Consider the following 23727-nt stretch of genomic DNA (forward strand, 5'->3'; position numbering starts at 1 on the left):
TCAAACTCATATAAGTACTATCCGCTTAACGATAAATTTTGTAGAAATAACACGAAGCTGTTAAGCTTCACTTAACATTGTGCATAAAACATCGTTTTCCTTCCTTTTTTTTAAAAAAAAAAAACCATTTTAATTAATGCATTCTAGAGAAGGTAATCTAAACTTAACTAAACTTTCGTACGGTATTTTTTGTTTAACTGATGAATATTTGTCGGCTTAACTGGCATAAGTTAGCGGTCTTAATAAATATGTATTCCTGGTGAGTTTCTATGGATTTTGATTTATTGGGATATTTAGCATAACAGTATTGCTAGAAAATATTTTGTACTATAAATATATTCTTAAAGACCAGAAGTGAAAATTATTTTTTAAAAAGAATAGACAAATAACTATCTGACTTAAATTACTTTAAACGAATAATAATTCACAACAAAAACGAACTCCAAACCGAAAAATTTAATATAACTCAGAAATTGTGTATTCGAAACAAGAATTCCACTCCCAAGAGTATAGCTAGCCTTTGTGACAGACAATCACATGCCCTTTTTGTAAATTATTAATTTTACGTTACAAACTATCGATGCATTAGGTACTGCTGTGTTAGCTGTGTTAGTTCATATATGTTATGATTATTAATGAATAATGCAAAACCTTGCAATAAAAATGCTTTAATTGTGTTTTGACCTTTTATTTTGTTTCATTTAACGGACCCATTTAGCTTGAAGTTCCACTGGACCACAAGATACCCTTTGTTATTGCCTATTGAGATTATCACTTCTGTCTACTTCACTGCACTTCACTGTCTTAGTACATCACTTCGTACACTGTAGCCTTCTTGTCCCCAGATCCTGTCACTATAAATTTATCATCCGCTGATATATCACAACTGAGCACCGATGATGATTCTTTAGACTGTAAATAAAAATAATACTTTATATACTTATAACTACTAAAACTACAAAAAAATAGCATGTAACAATATTTCTTTACTTTTACTAAATAACATTGATTCAATGTCAGTTAAAAAATTGCAACATGGTTAAAATGAGTATGTATATTAATCAATAAAACAAAATCTTGCTTAGTAAATATATACAATACACATTAAAGAAAAAAAAAACTCAATTGACTGGTAAACGAAAAAAATTGTTTATTTTAGTTAATTCAATAATCTGACCTGAAATATACTAGCACCGTACGGCGTACGCCATGCGTTCAGCAGGTTATCCTTCCCTGTTGACACGAACCATTTGCCGCAAGCCGCGAAACGTAGCGACAGCACGCATGATTCGTGTAACACAAGCTGATAACGATCCGGCTTACCAGCGTGTAACACTTCCACGTGAGAGTTCTCCATACCCACAGCAAGCCATGAACCTGTTAAGAAAAAGGTTTTAAATTTAACTGTTTCCATATATTATGCTATTTTTGTATGGCAACATTAACAGTGATTTTTTTTTAATATATCAATAATGGTATATTTTTCCTAATACTTATAGCTATAATAATGTATAATAGTATCTTTAGAATATGTTTGTATAATAGTGTCACATGTAGCTCATTTGATTGAGTTGAAAACTTACACATCAGTTTTTATAATTTGTTTCTAAATTTCTGGAATAATACCATAAATAAACATTAGATAAAGACCATTAAATCTCATGCTATAAACACAACATGAAACTAAATGTTTCAAATAATATAGTACACTTTCAGTATGCAATTACTACAAAAAAATACTATAATTTAATTTTAAACATAATAAAACACTATTTACCTGTGGGACAGTACCCAAGAGAAAAGATCTGACTTGAAAAATCATGTTGATGCAACTGTCTTCCCTCTCTTAGATCCCAGGAACGAACTGTGTTATCAAGACCGCCCGTCCATAGCCTCGTGCCGTCTGGACTTATGTCTATACACGAAGCACCATCTGTATGACCTTTGGACAAAGTTGAATTGTTAAGACCTAGCCCATTGTCCTAGAAGTTTATCCTATTGGATTGAACATGCTTTCATCATTGGATTAATCTAAGCTTGATTACGTGTATTTGGCTATACTATACAGTATTAAATTTCTTTGTATGAGGTATTTTATATTTATTTTTAACAGCAAAACATTTTTATTAGCGGAGAATGGAGATGCTAATCCAAATATTTACCAATCTGATTATAATATTTATTTTTATAGACAGTCCATTTATTAAAGTGAGTTATTAGCTATCTATTTTTATTTTTTTTATTTAAATAGAGGAACTGTGACAATGAACGTCAACAAATATGGTAATTTAAGTTATACTGGTATTTAATGAGATGCACTCGACACATGAACCAATTAGCGGTATTATTAAATTAAACACAAATCTTACCTTGGAATTGCCTAACTAACGTTTGATTGTGTAGATCCCATACAGCTATATTTCCATCAGAGCAGCAACTAAAACACACCTGCAAGCACCAAAATTATGTAAAATTACATGCACCGATTTCTACTAACGGGCCGATCTCACTAATATTATGAACTGGCCACTAGAGTCGGCTTCGCATACTCTCAAATAAAGGATTAGCGTTTGGTTTCAATGAGTCACTACGTCGGGTGGTGTACCTTGGAGTCGGGGCTGATGGCGAGCGCGTAGCACGCGGGCGCGGACGACGTGAGCTCGGCGCGCATGCGCGGCGTGGGCGACGACAGGTCCCAGATGGACAGGTTGGACGCCTCGCCGCCCACCAACAGCGTGCGCCCGTCCGGCAGCAGCTTCACCGAGCGGATGTAGTTGTCTCTTTGCTGAGAGGAGGGCTTTATTATTTTTTTATGGCATCAGCTTCCGTCACGGCAAGAGATGATGTCGAAATATGTCACGAAGTGATCTCAAACGAGGGTCACGGGAGGGATATCTTCGATCGTTTGCAATTATCGAATTTAAATATCAGCCGTTATGAAAAAATTGTTCTAGTTTGACAAGTACTACATATTATAAATTTCGTTAAATTCCTCGGCCCACGCGACAGAGTAGTGATAACGATTAAAGCCGTATCAACTCTAGCACTACAGACGAAAATATCCTCCAACCGGGTCCCACGGCCGACGCCGCAACGAATAGAGAAAGTCACCAAGCAGTCCAGCTGCGAGAGCGGCTCGAGCGCGGCGGGCGAGCCGGGGTCGGTGATGTCCCACAGCTTGACGCAGCCCTTGCCGCCCGTGTAGGCGTGGCGCGCGGCGCCCAGCGACAGCGCCACGGCGCACACCACCTCGCCGTGCGGCAGCGCCGCCACCGCGCGCGCGCCGCGGGCCACGCCCGCGCCCAGCAGCGCGTCGGCCGGGAACGGCACGGCCTGCAGCGGCCCGCCGCACGAGTGGTACGCGTACGCGCTGCGGGCACACGTACACACACGCGCTACTGATGGCCCGACCCGAAATTGAATCCGTCGGCTCGAAGTCTGTGGCTCTCGAAGGAGACCGTAGAGGGGATTCTTACGCGTACATAGCATCAACGACTCACGAGAGTCCCCCTCCACGTTAAATTGTCATATTAATATTAGTATAATCTTTATTCGTATGTTAGTCGTCTCACGCGCTCTGACACGAGCGAGCACGAACGTCACGCGTACTGATACACGCTCGTGACGTAACGTGGAGGTGCGTGCCTTCATGAGTGAATTAGTCGATCAAACTTTCGCAGCGTTCAAAGATTGAAGTGTGGTAAATTAGTAAATTTCTACGAATGTAACCTCCATGGATACAGTGACGATGTAATAGTGAATTTAATTTTTGCAGTGTCAGTGTTTGTGGCCGAGAGGCGAGAGGCCAGAGGCCCGCGTTAAGTTTCCCGCATATACTCACGGCTTGGCGGGCGGCATGCCGTTGGTGCGCGTGTGTCCGTCGTAGGGCAGCGGCGGGCGGTAGGCGGCGTAGGCGGGGAAGGCGTAGCGCCCCGTGGGGGTGGGAGCGCGGTTCTTGGAACCGGGAGTTCCAGGCTTATCCTGGAACGGTATATATGTCTAGCTGTCTAACTCATACAAATCAGAAACAAAAAAAGAAAACAAAATATTATAATTCCATAATTTCAAATCAAACAAACAAACAAACTTAAAACAAATTTTGAGATAATCTAAAGAACAATTAAGCACATTGTCCACATTCCAAGTAGCCATAATTTGTTAACTAATTGTATAGATAATTTTACTATATATACAAATATTTAGTTAAGTTCACAGTCTAAATAAATTATCTGGCACGTTAAGCAAAAATTGCTACCTTTTAGGTGAAACACGCTATTAAACATGTTTTTATAACGGATATGTGTAATCAGTCATTATATAAAATTCCTAAATAGCGATCGCAAAAGTATCGAGCAAAGTTTTTCAAAATTTCCGATTCACGCATCGCGCTGTTGAAAGAACGATTTTATTGTGCTTTGGCCATCAATAAGGATTGGTAACTAGGAGAGCTAAAACATCACATGTGCTTAGAAATAAGTCGTTTTTGATTGTTTCTTATTTATTTTTATAGGAACATATATAATTCACATTTAATAATTATCTTTCACTTACGTCTTTTGAACTCTTGGGTGTCGATCTGCTGGAAGAAGATCCTGACCTTGAAGGAGGTCGTGGACCATTTTCTGTTCTCTCACCGCCCTCTGTGCGTACATTGGGAGATCCTCTTTCCTCCTTTAATCGAGATAAAATTTTCGTTTTAGATAAAAATATCTCTGTGCAGCTAATCTGATACGCAATTCCTATAGTTACTTTATATTTTTATACTACTTTTCCTTAAGTAATAAAATATTACAATTTTTTTTGTTAAAAATAAAAAGCAAAAACTATATCGTAAAGTAAACAGGCTAAGAATATACTTTTGTTTTTCATAAAAACTTTATAATACGGCAACATTAAACGTATTTTATTTCGTAGTAAGATTATTTCTCATGTAACGTGTACAATATAAATGATAAATAAATAATATACGTATCAATAATCAAACATTTTCTACTAAATAATTTATTTCAAAGAAAGTTCCAACCATTTAGTTAATTTATAATTCCACAGACATATTGACTTAAGCATCGAATATTTTGAAACTCGAATACAATTTATTATTGTAAGTAATTTCATTATCATTGTTATTATCAGTCATAAAGTCAATAGACAAAAAACAACAGTAATATCGGGACGTAATCTCACCTCGTTTGCCACATCAACAACAAGATCTTGATCACTTTTTTCAGCGTCGCTATCCTAGAATATGACGTTTCGTTTAAATATTTTAAAAAAAAATAAAGTTCCAACGTACAACTAGCAATTCAGTGAACAGCTATATAAATCGGAGCAACAATTTGAATTCGGAAAAAGCGTTTAAAAGCTGGAAATTAGATGACCGGCTGCTGTATTTAAAAGAATATATTTATTTAATCTTGCAACACTGAAATGTGAACGTCAACGATCAAACACACCAGCCGAGCCACCCGAACCAAAGAAACAAAAAGCTAGTATATACCAAGCGACACATACACTACATAGACTCACATGTCCGAGTACCTTCTCCTCCTTCCTGCGCTTGACGTCCAGCGCCTCGGGCTCCGCGGGCGAGCGCGGCCGGTACTTGTGCTCGCGCTCGTGGGGCGACACCGAGCGCCTTTGCTGTGTAGTAATATCGATAGTGTGGTTATTGCTTATATCGAAGAGACCGTACCCGTAAACCAGGAGATTTAGGGGTCAGTGACTTCCCAGTCAGTGCTAACATTTGTTAGACTTATTAATAAGTTTAAGCTTATGTATGTAAATAAATTAAGAGAAAAAAAATAAAAAATACGCTGAGTTAATGTGATAAGGAATTTTTTGTATATAATATAACAGGTATGCATGCATTTGTGTGTGTGTGTGTAATTTTATAGATATATTTATTATTATGTATGGATAAACTTCTAAATATATCCTAAATGTATACGTCAAATGTATACATAAAACCTATGATAGGCTTTTAAAAGTAATGACAACGAAAGGACTTATCCTTTAGTTGTCATTATTTTTAATAAATACCGTTCGCAAAATGCCGTATGCAACTTTATATAAATGTTATGTTATTGAGAGTGGGTTTATAGAGTGTATCTTTGTATGGAAGACAAGCCGAACCAACCAAAGTCGAGTGATTTGGACGCTTTAAATAGTTTGTCTTTATATCGAGTGACGTTATACGGAGTTTACACTGTATTTCATCCTGTTTAACTTTATTAAAGAGTGTTTCCTCACTCGGGTATATTATGTTTAGAACTAAAAGTTCTTAACACACTATGTACATGTATTAATAGATACTTATTACTATTTAATAGAATAATCTTTTAAATATTTAAACACAGAATAAAGTTATTATATACTTATTACTTCACAATATGTTTGCTTATAATTGCTTTTGTTTTTGCGATAATATGTGGAGAGTTAATGAGTTTTTGTCTTTCCCAGTAACAAATAATAAATGAACATACCTGTTGGCTATGACCTCGTGATGATATCCTATCGTCATCACGGGGCGGAGGTTGTCCGGACATGAGGGGTGGTGGGGCCGGCCCACCCGTTAAGGCTGGAGGTTTAATATCTGAGGGGGGCGGTAGTTCTACCTGGAAGATAGATTGTAAATTTCATAAGTTTACTTTTGTTATAATAAAATATAATTATTTTAAGTGTAACGAGAAACAAAGACACGGAACCCAAGAGTATTAATGATATGTAGGAGAACGAAGATAAGAATCGACTCAGTTCTCAGTTGTCATACTAAAGAGGCAATGGACAGAGATAAACATTCGAAAAATATAAAGACAGTGGGGAAGAAAATTCTAAGAATAGATATCACGAAAAAAAAAACAACCAAATGGAACGAAGTTGCTTTCGCTATACATTATGTATTAAATAACATTTACATAGCATTACATTAACAGCCAGTAAATTTCTCACTGCTGCGCTAAGGCCTCCTCTCCCTTTGAGGAGAAGGTGTGGAGCATTTCCACGCTGCTCCAATATGGGTTGGTGGAATACACATGTGGCAGAATTTCATTGAAATTAGACACATGCTGATTTCATCACGTTGTTTTCCTTCATCGCCGAGCACGAGATGAATTATAAACACAAATTAAGCACATGAAAATTCAGTGGTGCTTGCCTGGGTGTGAACCCGAAATCATCGGTAAAGATGCACGCGTTCTAACCACTGGGCCACCTCGGCTCTTTTAATATATTAATTAACGGACACAATGAAATAAATAACTAAGTTACAGCATAATTAAAATCCCGTGTGAATTAAAACAATAACAAAAAATAACTTTAAATAATATGAAATAAAAGCGAATATAATAAAAAGAGACTGAAAGGAGAGTCAGAGGTCGCCTGGAAAGGGCGTGACGCTTTTTCCTTTATTTTCTGCCAGTTCACACTACTGGAAGCCGCGTATGAGAAATCTCTACTATGGATGCTCCGGGACTGCAACCCCGGAAGGCCTGCCCTTAACCCGGCCTACATGTGAATTTTCTTCCGCACGATAAGCAAACATTGGACTGATCTTTTAAATAGCAATAAAACTTGGTCGGTTTTTTTAAATATTCAAAGGTTAGGCTTCGTTTGTTGAACTTAAAATAGAATATAATACATTCAAATATCAAAGACCTTGTGTGCGGGCGGCGGCAGATGTGGAGTTGGTGGAGGCCCCGCGCCGGGGAACAGAAGGCCTCCCGCCCCTAACAACGCCCCCGCTCCCCCCACACCATGCGGTAAGCCCGCTGAGGCGTGAATCTGTTGCTGCAAACAAATAGGCCATTATGGATAAAAAATATATATACATTAATTTAATGTAATGGTAATGTACTTCCTAATTGCTTGGAACCTTATTGTTTTGTGTTATAAGTAATCAAGAGCATAAATCTTAGTTAATAAAAGACATTTTTTTTATGGCAACAAATATGGAAGATATTTATTTTTATTTTTACATGGCAACTTCTTGCTACAATATCTCTAATCTTCAGATATTTACTCGTAGTCTTATGGTATGGTATATTAGTCTAAAATATTATAATTTTTTTTGCTTTCAAATATAACAGTAATATAAAAAATATATCATCCAAAGGTTTATATATATTTTTAGCATCAAAATGATTTATATGGTAGTCGATAGCGATCATAACACATATTAAGATTTCAAATAACATGACATAGCATTCCGTAACATCTAAGTAAATTTGACATTGTCAACATACAAAATCACCGTGCGGAAAAGCAACATTAACTACAAGTCAGCGGTGCTCAATTTAATTGAAATGTAAAGTTAAATACATTAAAAACTTTCATTAGTTCTTATCAAATAATGATGAAATAAAATGTTGATAGCTGATTTTATGAATGAATAAATTAAATTCGTTAATTTTATGAAATTCGTTGATAGTATGAGCAATTCAACTAAATTCCTTATATGTTATAATTAGTCTATAAAATTACTTCAAATATTTTTGTTATGAATTTAGTTATGAATTATACTGTTTAAGTCTGAAATTGTCAAAATTATGTGGCAAATACTTTTTAATAATAATTCTGAATAGGCTAAAATCTTCCTTAATAAAATGGATTAAAATCATCATCAAACACAGTATTACATTCAACTTGTAATACTCTTGATATTTGTGTGTAAATGTTGATTGTTATTATCTAATCTTAATAAGTCATAAGATTTGTCAACAGCTTAATAAAACGAATAAACTAAAAAGTACTTGTAACAATCTGCAAAATAAATCTGATAACAATTAATAAATGGTGTTAATCACAAACAACAAAAGAAACCAAGCACAACAATTGTTGTAACTTACAAGAAGTTGCTGGAGGCCTTGTTGTTGTTGTTGCTGCGGACAACATTAAATAAAAAATTGCTCAATTAAATTATTTTTTTGTAATTGTGTACTCGTATTTCTCTTTCATACATTTAATAGCTCTATAAATTTATAATCCAATTATTGATTTAAATAATACATTCCCCCCAAATTTTATTGTAAAAATCAAATTTCAAAACATGAACATTACAATTTATAATATTAAATATACAATTTTTAGTATATTTTCATAAAAGCAACATATTGCTTCTTTCAAATAACTAGTTAGATTTAGATAAAAGTCCATATTACAAATTGTAAGCCACATTGAGCTATAAACTTGACATTTATCTTAATCTTACCCCAATAATAGCATTAAGTTCGGACATAGTGACCTGCTTGGCTCTCTCAACGGCAGATGCAACTTGCTGCTGGTGTTCTTGCGCTAGAAATGGCAACACTTGTCCGATAATTGCACTAAGCCGTTTCGCTATTTCTGTCTAAAAAAATAAATTAATGTTATTTTTTAAGTCTTACAAATATTAAGTGATGACTGGTAATATTATTGTATACAAAACATAAGTTAATTTTTTTGGACAGTTTTTTAACTATACTTTGATACAAAAAAATATATATATATTTCGAAATTTAAGTCTAGATGTTTGAATAATTAAAATAAACAGAATATGCACTACATTCAACTGTATCTACAATACACAATAAAGAATAATTACTTCACGTTTAAAAAAGCAAATTGAAAATAAAACAAACATTAAAACACACCTGTTTATGCATTTCAACATTTAGGCCGTAAGACATTTCATAATACTGAAAGAAAAAAAAAAGAATATTATTACTTTTTATTTATCTGCAAATAAGTTACAATTACTTTAAGAATTAAAAAAAAAATTAAATACCATGACATAATGTCTCTGCATTTCAGTTTTCTCGCTTGCTAACTTTTCACATTCCAATTTCAACCTGAAGATTTTAAAATAATTTTGTATAAAAGTTATTAAATTTAATGAATAGAATATATTTACAAATAATAACATTAAATTAAATGAAATTGACCCATTATAGTTGGTTTATGTAATTTTATTGCTTTAATATTAAAATACTTACGTGTGGTACTGAGCTTGTAAAAAGTTAAATTCCTCTTTAATACGTTCTAAAGTATCTGCTACTGTAAATTTTATAGGTCCTGCCGTTGGCTGCGGCCCCTAAAAACAATTGTAAGCAATAATATCATCCATATATCTTTATTTATTAAGTCGAATAGTAAAGTTAAAATTTGGTGACGAAACGTCGTAAGAAAACACAATACAAACCCTTACAGCCCCCGCCGGGTGCCGCGTCGGCGTCGGATACATCCTGTCACTAAACTAAACAAAGTTTTTGTTTTTCTCACGAACAAATATAGTTTTCTTTTGATCCTATATAAACTAAAACTAACGGAACCATTTCCCCAATCTTCTCAGCCTTTGCTATAATGCATACAAAACGGGAAATCCGCGGCTAATCACTAAAGACAATGATATGCACAAACTTTGTCTTAAAACTTTTAAAATATCAGTCATTATCATGACATACACTACTTTAAACTTGATTACGAACTTTAGTATAATTTCTTGTAAATAGTTAAAGATAACATATACACCACTAAACAATCAACAGTTAGAATTCTCCAATTTTTAACCATAAATCCACGCCGCAATTTTTGTTGCTTGTCAAGTCACATCCATCCATCATTCGTTCACTCAACAAGACAGGTAAAATTATGTTTTATGATTTGTAATCCTAAAAAGTAATAAAATATATACTCAATATGTAATAATCATAACTAGTTATTTACGAAAAACCTGTGTGTAATTAAGTAACATTTGTTACAGTATTTAAAAAATATTTTATAAAATAGTAAACGAAAATAAAATAAGTAAAAATATAATAATGTAACGCAGAAAAATACTTTTTTTAAATAATAAAAAAAATATGTCATTTCTATTCTTTGTTTGTTAAAATAAATTTAACATACAATTCTATTTAAAAATACATATATGTAATTATCTTTGCTCTTTTCAATTCATTCTAATAACAATACAATGGTAACAATTTACTAATGTCACTTTGACATAATAAGGAATCTTTGACTATGATTCAAGGAAATCAAGAAATTTGCTTATGGTCGTTTTATTACGGCAGATTGTGATTGTCCTGCGTTTGCATCTGTTCGATAGCAAGCGAGAGTGCGGTGACGGAGTGTTTTGAAATAATATTTTGGTTGCTTTGTTAAATACGTGTGCATTTTCAATGATTATTCTTAGAAGAAAGTGCTGTTCTTAAAGTGATTTACGATAATTGTGAATTTCTACGTCGCAAGGAAAACCATTATGGATTTCAAAACAGCCGCTCATCACATTTTTACCGCTGCACGAAACGGAAATCTTACTCGATTAAAAGTAAGTAGAGCTTATTTTCTTTTAATCTATATTGAAGAAAGTTGCGACAAATTAGGTACTTAAATTTAAAATAACTTCTTAAAATTTGGCGTTTTTGCCGTTACGTAGAACTTCCGAGAACAGTTAATCCACGTTTGATAATTCATTAAACTCATAATAATTTTAGCCAGAGTCTACGTACCCCAATAAACCAATATTTAAATTTATTTCTAAATAACAATAATAATTATTTTATTAGCGATTAGAGAGCCAATGCGTAAAAACCCTTTTAAAAAATTGATTAATAACGATTTTCATCTAAACTTTAATATTAAAACAATTATTTACTTACTTCGATACTTGTAACAAAACATTTATAAAAAATTAAACATCGAAAGTTTAAAAAAAATAAGCGACTTTTGTAGGTTAAAAACTTGTTTGTTATCGTTTTAAAAAACGAACCTATGATTGTTAAATAACTAACAATTTTCGCAATGTGATTTCGAATTCGAAAGTGATATTAAGATGAGAAAATCATTATTGTTTTACAGAACATTAAATCGTAAATATATATATCCTTGGTGACGAATTTAAGACTTATAACCCAAAATCAATCTTAGCTAATGTGATGTTTAGGTAAGATAGAAAAAAGAGGTCTTATAAAAGTACTGCAATTTTATTAAAAAAAGTATTTCAAGGAGGTTGTACTAAATTATATTTCAATAAATCAAATAAATCATTTTATGAATGATAATGTAATCTAATTAATTACTAAATGACTATGAAGGTCAATAGTCTTATGTAAGTAGTATAGTATCAGTTAATTGTATTATTACTGACTTTGTATTCTAAAAATAGCACAATAGAATAAGCTAGTGTCTTAATAAATGCTTGCAAATTCTTTAATATATAGTTTTGAAATAAAAGCAACAGTTTTGTAAACAGCACACATATATTAATTACAATGTTTAATTTTTTTATCTATGATATATATTTGTATCATAGATAACAAAATATTAAAAATAGAAATGAAGATAATAATTTGAAGTATATATTTTTTTAATGCTTAGGATTGCATGTACACAGCCAACCTAAACCTAAGATTATCAAATATTTAATATGTAATGTAAGTGTTTTAAAAATATAAATGATATGTAAGTTGTGATTTAAATTGAAATTAGGAAGTTACAATTTTTTGTTGGTAATAAATAAGAATATAAATTATATATAAATTTCCATATAGAGCTTCCTATTGGAAAGCATTGGTTGGGGTAAAAAAAAAATAGATAATTTAAGTCACTACAACAATAAATTTGTTTAGTTTAATACAAAAAACAAAAAATTAAGACATAGGAAAGTTTAATATTTATATGACTATAATAGATAAAACTCTATGGTTAAATATTTCCCTGAAACAATAAATTGAATGTATGAAATATTCATTTTAATTTTATTAGTGTGCTCTATAGTTATAACAGACACAACTTTTTAAGTAGATATTATGCATTGCATGCATGCATTATTTTTATTTACTTCAATTGGCTGTTTTATTTTTATTATTAGACTTGCTTTACAAGTTTTAATCAACATTATTCAAAGTATTATGTTATAGTCTTACCTTTCTCACTCAATGAACAGGCTCTACCTCAAAATAATATTTCAAATTGGTCTGGTATATACAGAGATTGTCATATTTAAATAAATGTTAGGTTTATAATGTTGGTATTAGTATATTTATATACTGCCTGATTAGTCTAGCGGCTACCTGTTAGGCTGCAGTTCTGAAGTTTCTGGGTTCAAACCACCTCAACAACCCAGTTTGACCAATAACGAGTTATTGGATATTTCTGTCTAAATATTTTCAATATTAGCCCAGGGTCTGGAAATTGGAAGTGTGTACAATCCTGTGCCTCGGAAAGCATGTAAAAACCTACTCATAATACTTCGCCTAATCATGGTAGACTGAGTGTAAGGGAATAGACAGTACACCTGTTCGCACACAAAATGGTATTTATTATTATAATATAGTGGAAATATAATACTTAAAGCACATTCATGTCATTTTCCATCCAACAATATTCTTTGCTCATAGTAAATCTAGACTGTGTGATTAATAATTGCACTTGATTAATACTTCTATGATGTAATTGACTCATGTCTATCATATTTTACTTTAATAATATGTACACAGATTTTCCATACTGTGCATTGGATGAAAAGCGAATATTGTCTTATAGTTATTTATATAATGTTTTTGATTATTTTAAATTAAAATTATCTATAATATTGTTGGTCATTTATTATTATATTAGTATTATTTTTTTACTAACCTAAATGTACATTCAATTAATAGTATGTATTCAAACAATAATTTTAAATGTCATGAATATTTTTGTTCTTTTCATTCCAAACTAATCCAACCTGCATTGCTCCAAACCTTCTTTAAGGAACTTTGCATTGCTTTGCCATTAGTCTTATATTTATTTATTAATTGGTTAAATTGCAGTGCTGTGGAAATTTTAATTCTTTATTTTATGACTTTTTAAAATATTTATTTTGTAGTTATTTGTTGAAATTTTAACTGCTACATTATCTATAAAAGAAATGGTTTAGATAGTCGTGGTTTTTATTTCCGTTTCCTATCAATTTCGTTTATGAATATATGGATATTTGTTGGTATTTGGTATTTATGTTTTGCTAAGAAAAAATTGAGCAAATTAACATACTGACGGTAGTTACTTCCTTCCTTCGATAGAAGTGTAAATCGTTCTATAATTACAAGGAGAAAAGACCACTTACACCGTTAATACGCTAAGGTATATTTGATTATATTTTGTAAATACATATAATAATTTATTTTAACTCTATATAGTATATGTGCACTATACATATATATATAATAATAATTTGAGCAAACCATCTAATACATGTTTATATTTCTAAACATTGTTCTCATTTCTGAGATTTATTTGCGAAAATTAATGGCCTAATCATGAAAATGCTCAAAGCTGATTCATATAAGAATATTTAAGTTAACATTAAAAATATTAGGTATTTTCTCTTCTAAATATATTAAATAAATAGTTTTACAAAACACATAATAATAATGGTGAATTGAACTTGCATATCTAATTAAACAAGTTTCCGTTGACATGATAAACAAAACTAAATTACTCCTGGGGGGAAAGTAGGTGGGAGTGCATTGACCCCATTTGATTTGTTGTGTTCAAATGTATGCCTTAGCGTGGGCGGAATTCGTGGACGAGAGAAATCAGACCTACATACACTTATGAATCAACTTGAAAGTCAAAATAATGTTTGTGTTTAGGCAAATACTGCGAGTAATGCTTGTAAATGAATCACGGGATTAAGAGAAATATATATATTCATTATAAGGATTAAATTCTATTTGTTATGTTCAAATTCATGCTTAAAAAAATAACTTTTGAAATACTCCTAAAGGTAAATTAAATTAAAAACAAAATAACATTTAAAATCCGATCATAATTTTTTTTTTCTCGATTTAATGATCTTCACATTTAAGACAAAATATATTTTACGAAGCTATATGTTTTTCGACCTTGATTTCGAATCAATTTTGCTGAAAAAAAAAAAACAAAGATATAGGTAAGGATCGTGTTTTCGTGCAAAGTTGTAAGTTTAATGAATGACAATTTTCTGCTAAAATATGTATCGAATGCGTTAGAACAGCATTCCGTCTGTTCTCTTTAATCTTAAAATAATTTTCAATGCGTTTGCGCTGCGCCCTCATCCTCCAATATTATCGCAGATGTGCGGTAGCATTCACATTTAGCTTACTCGCAAAACGACGTGTTGAAATTAAATTACATCGAATGGTACAATTGCATTAGATATAGCGGACGTAATCCAATTCGTCTACTTTAAACCTTCTATAGTCAAACATTGTTTTTTTACTTACCCGTTGCAAGTTCCATATGAGTCTTACATTATTGAAAATACAAATATTTTAGTGGTAGGGTTTGTGCAAGCTCATTTGAGTAGGCACTCACTCATCAGATGTTCTACCGCAATACTATTTTTGGCCTATTTATTCCTTAAACGCCGGAAACGCAGGTGCGCAGGTGTCCATGGGCAGTGGTAGTCACTTTCCATCAGGTGAACTTCATGTTTGTTTGCCACTTATTCCATAAAAACTTAGTATTGTTGTGTTCTGGCTTGAAGGGTGAAACAGTGTAACTCCAAGCAGAAGAGATATAACGTCTCAGTTCTCACGGTTGGTAGCGTATTGGCGATGTAAGGAATGTTTAATATTTCTTATAGCGCCAATGTCTATGGGCGGTGTTGAGCACTTAGAAGCAGGTCGCCTATTTGTCCGTCCATCTAGAACATTTTACACATTAAAAAAAAAACGGTTTTTGACACTTTTTAATTTAACTTACACGTTTATAATTACATTGGTTCTAATTCATTAAGATAAATATAATCAATATTATCATGCAGAGTGGAAATTGCATAAAGGTTTAGCTCCGATGAAATTTATATTGTAGGAACATCTGATTCTGCACTCAGGATTGGCTTGAGAAAGGAACTCTTTAATTATTTAAACTCAATCGTCGACACGATATCTTGGTACATAAGTGTTTGTGTCCTAATTAACAGTTTATTTATTCTTAAATTAAATTTCAAAATTAAGATATACGAATAATGTATCCTTTTTAAATAACTACGAATAACCTCCACAATTTTTTATCGGCTTTATTTATTCTTGGATAGTATTTTAAGTCTTGTCTATTAATGTAGTTTTTATATTTACTAAAAGGCAAAGTTAAAAATAGCTTCACTAAAGTATATGCTTTTTCAAGCAAAAAATTTGAATATTTTAAGAATAGAAATATTTATTAAAATTTTTAATTAAAAACTGCAATGCATGTGCATTTCAAAGTTGTTTAAGATTCAAGTAATTTTCCTTAAGACAAACCTGAATATTTAAACATTGCTTGTTTGCTGTATCAGTTTAAAGTAAACCAAAGTCGTGAACAAGCATTTACTAATTTAACTTTGTATATTACGTTGGAACACGTTTACATGCATTTATTAATATCAAGACTTTATATAATATTATCAATATCACGACAATTAGAACAAATATACTTCAATGTTTATTTTCGATGAATTGTATGTAATCGTTTGTATAAAATTATTCGAATAGTTCTTTGTTTCGATGAACATTGCTTTTTTTTTATAATCACTTAGTTAATGAAATTAATATCATAATTATATCATTGCAGTGATTACGATTAATCGTATCGTCACGTAAAACACGAAGCACGGAAACAATATTGTTTTTATATTTTTTATTCTCTCGTTAATATTTAAGTTAAAAATTATAATTAGAAATTGTTGGTTATTTTTTTAAAGATTAATGATTTGTTTTGAAAAAAATTATAGTTAATAACTAGTGAATCGCTCCGGCTTCGGGTGCAATGCGGGTTCTAAGTATGCTACAGAATATCTTTACTCCTTACATGCAATGTTCACAGCTTTTTTGTCATTAGACAATACGAAACCCGCGGTTTGATAAAAAATGGTTAGTGTGGGTTATCCCTAAGAGATAGACATTTACCATCGCGGATTTATTGTAGACCTTTTTAAGGTGTATAATACTGTAATACATTATTTTGATCTATCTCGTAGGGTTCAGCCAGCGTTTGCAATGTAAGCGCAAAAATAATATGTTTATTTACGACATCACATTAGAAACCCCTAAAATTATCAGTGTTTCTACTATATTATGCATGTATTTATATACATAATCCTCTTGAATTACTCTTTGTTTTAAAATAAAACCGCATCAAAATACGTTGCGTAGTTTTAAAGATCTAAGCATACATAGGGACAGACATACAGGGGGAAGTGATTTTGTGTTATACTAAAGAAAATTTTAAAATATCTGTCTTATATGTAACATATCACGCACAACCTAAGCCGGTGGTTCTAATATAATAAAATTTTGCAAATAAATTCCTTTTATAAATATATACCTACCTGTATATCTTGCAACGTACGAAAGTATTAAATAGTGACTACATAACATCAGTCATCATAACATACATTGACATAATATTAGATATTTATATCTCACATAATATATAAAGTTTCCACAATGAACATGTATTATATCCTCTTTGTTTACGTTTTACTTATCTTATCTCTATATCTTAATGGAGCCGTATTCATGTAAAAAAAATGTTATTGCAAATAAAATAATGGCACATTTAGGGCGCAATGAATTGTTAGATATTTCTTACATAGCACTGTCCTTCTTAATATGTTACCATTATATGGTAAGAAGAAAAGGCTTATATCTTTTGGATACAATAAAATTTTATTAATAAATAAAACCTTTCCGAAATATGACATAGATTAGACTGATAATTATGTCACTGTCAAATATAATAATTTGTAGACTCAAGTCATGTACTGATTGCAATCGCGGAAGTTAAACTTGCTCGAGTATCGAAATTAGACCGTTCTTTTACACGCCGAGTCATCGTTTCGCTTCTATTTTTTTGTTTTGCCCCCAGTCGCTTTGTCCGACTGTGACTCAGTTTCTCTTGCTTGCGAGATGGAACAAGGAAGGATGGTTTTTGCCCGATATATTTCCTACTAAGGTCTTTGTTTGGAATCAAAACAAGAGCAAACGTTCTCATCTGTTCGCATCCTTGGATTTATGCCAAATCGCGTAAACTTTTGCGGACAATGGCAGACATTGAGACCCGTTTTTAAAATTTGTTTATCGGGTTACAATTTCCGTGTACAGTTTGAAGCGGTACTCATAACGTCATTGATGAACGTTGTCATTTTTTTCAGTTCGTATTTTATGTTGTATTAAAGTTAATAGTTTGTCGATCTCATTGGATGAAATACTACCATAATTATTGTTTAAACTGAAAAGAAAAAATATATATATAAATTTGTATGTTCTTAATATTTTGTTTGATAACACTTGAGTTCATTAATGGCTACCAAATTAAATAAAAAAAAAAAATGTCTATCAGGAGAAACGTATACTGGTTCTTTGCATATTTATTTAGATCGCCGTAAAATGAGAATTTATTTTTTTTCATACAGAAACGATTACGACAATTCCGTAAAATCTATGACACATAACGTGACGCATTGTGTCGAACGTTTACAATCTTAGGGCTGTCAGAAATGATATAGTTTTGTAGTTGCACCATCCTGATCTGTCCTGACTTATTGCTTTGTTAGACAGAATATGTATGTCATATATAAAATGACTAATATTTTTAAAACGAACGTCCATGTAAGCGTCGTTTTGTATCTTCGTGTAAATCAGCACTTCGAGTATCACATCATTCAACATTTATCTTTGAATAATCATTGTAATTGAAGCTGCTATATGCTTCATATATAACTTCGTCTTACTTATTCAGTTGTTTTGTTTTTCCAAATGATAAATAATGAATTTTATATATTCTGCAAGGAAATCAATGAAACCCAACTCAACGATTTTTATCACACATGTAATCAATTACCTACTTGACCTACCTGCCGATAGAAGCTACATCGCCTGATCCAGTACCGACGTTCATTACCATGTAACAAAAGCCAGTCACTGTCATGAGCATTATTACGGATCCGTTACAAAACGGAATATCGCTGCATGTTGAAATGTCTTATGTACATGTTGCTTAAATGCCATTCGTAGATTGAGTGCAAGATTGTTGAGCAAAGTCGGTTTTACATCACACGAACTAAAGCTCGTGAAAGTAGAGTTTTAGTAAATATTAGACTGCTCGACATTACCGACTATTCTGACGTCCGTCTACATTTTGACTGCGCATTAGTTAGCCGAGATGGCCCAGTGGTTAGAACGCGTGCATCTTAACCAATGATTTCGGGTTCAAACTCAGGCAAGCACCATTGAATTATTATGTGCTTAATTTGTGTTTATAATTCATCTCGTGCTGTGAAGGAAAACATCGTGAGGAAACCTGCATGTGTCTAATTTCAACGAAATTCAGCCACATGTGTATTCCACCAACCCTCATTGGAGCAGCGTTGTGGAATATGCTCCAAACCTTCTCCTCAAAGGGAGAGCAGGCCTTAGCCCAGCAGTGTAAAATTTACAGGCTGCTAATGTAATATGTAATTAGTTAGCCGTGGTCAAACACGATTGTTTTGTAGGTAAAATCAACAGCAGAGAACAAACACTGTTACTGTAATTATACATTTAACCATCTATGAATGCCATATATACATCTCTTGATTTTATACAAGTCAAATAAATATTTTTTTTTTTTTCGTTTTCTTTTAGAAAAAATATGTATCTTAAAAATGTCTAATTACTCCATATTTTGGCCGTGAAGGTTGCGTTAGGAATTTGTAGCTTTTAGTGTCAGGATCGAACCTGTGATTTCACATCAATATGTATTCTATTGAGTTATCGAGGCTTCAAATTGTATACTGCACGATGTTGATATAAAAACAATCACGATATAATACTCTTCTTGAATAACTTTGATAAATAAATATTGTGACGTATACAAAGACATCTCATTCCGATTGACCTTTGCGCGAGCAGAGATTTGCTCTGATATGTGAGAGTAGGTATTCTTTAATTTTTATAAAGACTTATAAAAACTGGTTTTATTTTAGTGACGCTGAACGTTGTGTATTTTTCTTCCGTAAAATTTTCAAGGAAAAGATGTCAAGTGAAATAATTATATATAGGGATAAATTATATTATTATTGGCATGTGAACGTCTTTTTATGAAAAGTAGATCGTTTAAATGGGTCGATCCGTTTTGTTATTTAGGTCGTAAGACGTAGCGTGTTGTTATTGTTTTCATTCATTGAATGTAAAGTTCTATATTTGGATACTTTAGTTGAATTTAAATATTTGTGAAAAATGTTGTAAAGTTTGTAGTTGATATACGGTTTCGCTCGTGCGTGTTTTCAGGAAAAGAGTATCTAGTCACTCGCCGGCCCGTAAACCACCTTTAAAGGAAAAACTTATTCAATTTTTTGTTATGAATGTTCTGTATATCCATGACGTGATTTTATCACTTATTTTATAAAGTGATAAAACCGCTTCAACTTTTGTTTTTTTTTAAAGAATATAATTAATACATACATACATACATAAATATGAATGAAAGTCACTTACCATGGCAATTAATCTGTTATCTATTTGTCCTACCATTGTCAGCAATTACACTGGCTTACCTTCAAAGTTTTACCAAAACTATTTTTAGCTTTGCCAATTATAAAATTTATATCTTATGTTAAAACATGAATATAATATTATGTCACTAGCGACCCGCCCCGTATGTGCATTGGTGAAATGGATTTAAAATATATAGGACATAGGTATTTATTTATGATGTAAATGTAAATACTCTTACATCTTTTTATAAAATGAAATTACGTTATTAACTATAATATATTATAATCGCAATAAACAGTTCTCTGACGGTTTTTCATTTGAATTAAATCAGAATATGCAACGTACAACATCATTTCAATGAATGGAATATTTAAAAAAAAATAGTTTTTTTTTTTTTAATTTATTTATTTGATGAATTTATCTTTGAATATGATAATTCGTCGAAGGTTTTCAAGTTTAAATGTCAATTAGAATAATATCGATTTAAATAACCTCTAAATAGGTGCCCTTGATGAGAGATGCAAATATTATCGTTGCGATGCGATCTTTTTTTTTCTTGAATAAATATTGTGATGCTTTGCGAATTTGTTCGTGGTCTTGATTATTTTTAATTTGCTTAGTTTTTACTACCATACGAGAGTTTCTTTATTAGGGTTCTTCTTTCTTTTACGTATCCCTACCCGTGTCCCAGTCTCTATGGGGTTGACGCAGCATTTGTATTCCTTCCATTCTCCTCTATGATTCTTCATCTAATTGTTTACATCCATCTTGCTCATGGATGTGTGAGTAACTCTCACAGTCTACATCCGAATAAGGTCTTCCGCTCCATTCCTCTGCGCTCATGCTCATCACTCAATTAAATATGAGTTCAATTAAGTTACTGATTTAATTTATTACTTTCTGTTACTAATTTTAAATAATCAATGCTCAGACAGATACGTCTCGATCGTTTTATCAATACGCGCCGTAAGACGTACAGCTTGAAGAAATAAAAGGATCCGCCGATAACGAACGTGATACATTCGCAAGTAAAATTAATCTATATACAAATAAAAAAATGATGTTTTTTCTTATTACTAAAATGAATATAAAAATTATATGATTTGTTTATAGTAAGTAGTAAATCTGAAGATATCTTAGGCATGTAAAGTCTGTACGTAGTTTTTTTTCCAATAAAAAAGGACAAAAGTCAAATACACGACATTTGACATCGAATTGACGCAACATCATTGGTAAAGAAAGTAGAGTAGAGCTTGGATAATATTTACCATTCATTAGGGATTTGCGAAAGTACAGCCTTTTGAAAGTCGAAGAAACTTATCGTAATTTTAGAAGTTAAATTATAGTTGATATAAATATGTAGTCAAATGGAATAGTCTTTTATAAATAAAGACATATATATCGAGGACGATTAATGTACAATATAGCAGAGCTATTAGAATGTCGTCTGGAATACGTAAACCTAAGGGTTGTTTACCTTTTTTTCTTCTTCGATTGGAATAAAATATACAGATAAATTAGAATACATAAACAGACATGACATGTACATAATAAAATAACGAAAAAAAGACTATATTTACCATTTAACATATAAAAAAAAATAGTATAATATTAATCAATAAATCTTTTTGTATTACTGCAAAAGCTAGTAAACTACAATAAACATAAAATATATATAATAAGATGAAGCTATATAGTAGTATAGGATTTAGTATGTAATGAGACGCGTGATTTTCATGTTTTTGTAATCTACAATATAAGATATATACTGAAGTAAACCAGATGTATGTATAATTATAAGTTCAATATAATATATTAAGTGGTATTATACGAAGCACTTTTGAAATTGCCCTTTTATAGATCTATTCACACATGAAAGCGTGGCCCTCGCTACGTGGCCATGTTAAATTATTAATACCGGCATGCATTAATATGAGTAAGGGACGTTCGTGCTTATATAATGTGTTAGTGTGCGTTAAACGACTAAGCGTAGGGACAGCAAAAAAAGTTTATTTTTATTTATAAAAAAATTAATTTTGTGAATGTCTTTCAATAACTTTGAATAGTTAATTTGTTCAAATAAATATTTATGTGTTTGTCGATTAATTAATAAATGTGGGTCACCTCCTCGTTCTGTTGCAATTTTGTAACGATAGTTTTTGGTTATAGTCGTGTCGTAATATCCGGACGGATAATTAATATTTGCTTCCGTATTTCAAACGAAAACAACAATATTAAATTTATTACTTGAGTATTGTTAACTTCTTCGATAATTTTTACTATTTACACTTGTTACATAGTAGAATTACGTTATGTCTAAAAATTTAATGCTGAAGGTTTCAAATATATTTATGAAGCAAAATAGCGTTTAATAAAAAAACATGTTTTATGTAATAATTTAATACGTATGTATGTCATTGAAATCTCTTATAAAATGATTTTACTTTTTAAACTTAAGCAATGAAAAGTATACATACGACATAATTCCTCTATATAATTTTAAGTAAATGTATTGAAAAAAAGGTGGAAATAGTAATAGTTGATTTTCATACACATTTCCAAGATGAAATTCTTTGAATAAATATACTCTTACCACTTTCATCGGTAAATGTAATATACACATTAAAAAACAGTGACTTCCCTTGTAAATTGATGCTTTGAACTGCAGCTCTGTGAACTTAGCATACGATTTTTTTAATGAATATGTTGTTGCTTGCTATGTAAACTAATAATTCGACGGCAAGCAGTGGAGCCAATGTTTTAACGAAATCCTTAATTTTAATATTACACACATTAAATAATGTATTATTTTGTAGAAAAAAATAAGTTTTACTGCCAATTGTTGAAACAAGATTCGTATCGCATGAGAATGAAGTCTATGCGAAATACTGAATAGTACTCTGCATGTGATATTTTCTCACGTCCGTCCTTGAACTGGCAGCTGTGTGATACTCCACAATTTTTAGAGCGAGGACGTATGGAAAAAGAATAATTACACGCCGAAGATAAGACCCGCTCGAAATTAGATTAGGATTTGTATTTTTTTATTTTATTTGTGCACACTTTTTTTCCTCATACGTTCGTACATAAGTATACTTATTCATGACGTTTATTAATTCGAATAGGGACCCCCCATTGGGTGGATATGGGTTAATGATTTGCGTTAAATATTAATGGAACGGCCTGAATGAATACGGAAGTAGTGTAGGTATATTATAGTTTTTGTAACTGTAGTCAAATCGTATACGCGCTCTCTTTTCCAACACGGTCA

At 31.8% G+C, this 23727-nt stretch overlaps 2 protein-coding genes across 13 annotated transcripts in view; one reads left to right on the forward strand and one right to left on the reverse strand.

The window, feature by feature from the left end:
* Nucleotides 1–672: 672 nt before the first annotated feature.
* Nucleotides 673–10588, reverse strand: LOC125067939 (protein groucho-like). Of its 12 annotated transcripts, none has more exons than XM_047676851.1 (18): nucleotides 10175–10588; nucleotides 9969–10066; nucleotides 9761–9824; nucleotides 9627–9671; nucleotides 9239–9343; nucleotides 8844–8876; nucleotides 7654–7779; nucleotides 6483–6614; nucleotides 5512–5640; nucleotides 5185–5238; nucleotides 4552–4671; nucleotides 3842–3981; nucleotides 3112–3370; nucleotides 2606–2797; nucleotides 2370–2448; nucleotides 1778–1942; nucleotides 1178–1377; nucleotides 673–912 (listed from the first exon to the last, which is right to left on the reverse strand). In XM_047676851.1, exons 1-18 carry the CDS (start codon nucleotides 10214–10216, stop codon nucleotides 805–807), a joined length of 2091 nt encoding a protein of 696 aa, XP_047532807.1. In that variant the 5' UTR covers nucleotides 10217–10588; the 3' UTR covers nucleotides 673–804. The 12 variants fall into 12 exon arrangements, with proteins under 12 accessions (XP_047532807.1, XP_047532806.1, XP_047532801.1 ...); XM_047676850.1 differs by having other exon boundaries at nucleotides 7654–7785; XM_047676845.1 differs by having other exon boundaries at nucleotides 9206–9343.
* Nucleotides 10589–11054: 466 nt separating this feature from the next.
* The window catches only part of LOC125067941 (protein fem-1 homolog CG6966), a 76085-nt gene continuing 63412 nt past the window's right edge, over nucleotides 11055–23727 (forward strand). The window contains exon 1 of the mRNA XM_047676858.1: nucleotides 11055–11302. Coding sequence (XP_047532814.1) covers nucleotides 11234–11302 — 69 coding nt within the window. The 5' untranslated portion in view covers nucleotides 11055–11233. The remainder of the gene's footprint in view (nucleotides 11303–23727) is intronic.

This window comes from Vanessa atalanta, chromosome 12 (genome assembly GCF_905147765.1).
Source record: "Vanessa atalanta chromosome 12, ilVanAtal1.2, whole genome shotgun sequence".
Classification (NCBI taxonomy): domain Eukaryota; kingdom Metazoa; phylum Arthropoda; class Insecta; order Lepidoptera; family Nymphalidae; genus Vanessa; species Vanessa atalanta.

What these genes read in the sequence shown, in the direction of transcription:
- LOC125067939 (XM_047676844.1), bottom strand. Translation starts at nt 10,216, where the DNA reads ATGTATCCGACGCCGACGCGGCACCCGGCGGGGGCTGTAAGG. An exon ending in ATGTTGAAATGCATAAACAG is followed by an intron (nt 9,344 to 9,626) that starts GTGTGTTTTAAT and finishes TTATTTTTTTAG; the next exon opens with ACAGAAATAGCGAAACGGCT. An exon ending in CACGAGGTCATAGCCAACAG is followed by an intron (nt 5,641 to 6,482) that starts GTATGTTCATTT and finishes ATTACTACACAG; the next exon opens with CAAAGGCGCTCGGTGTCGCC.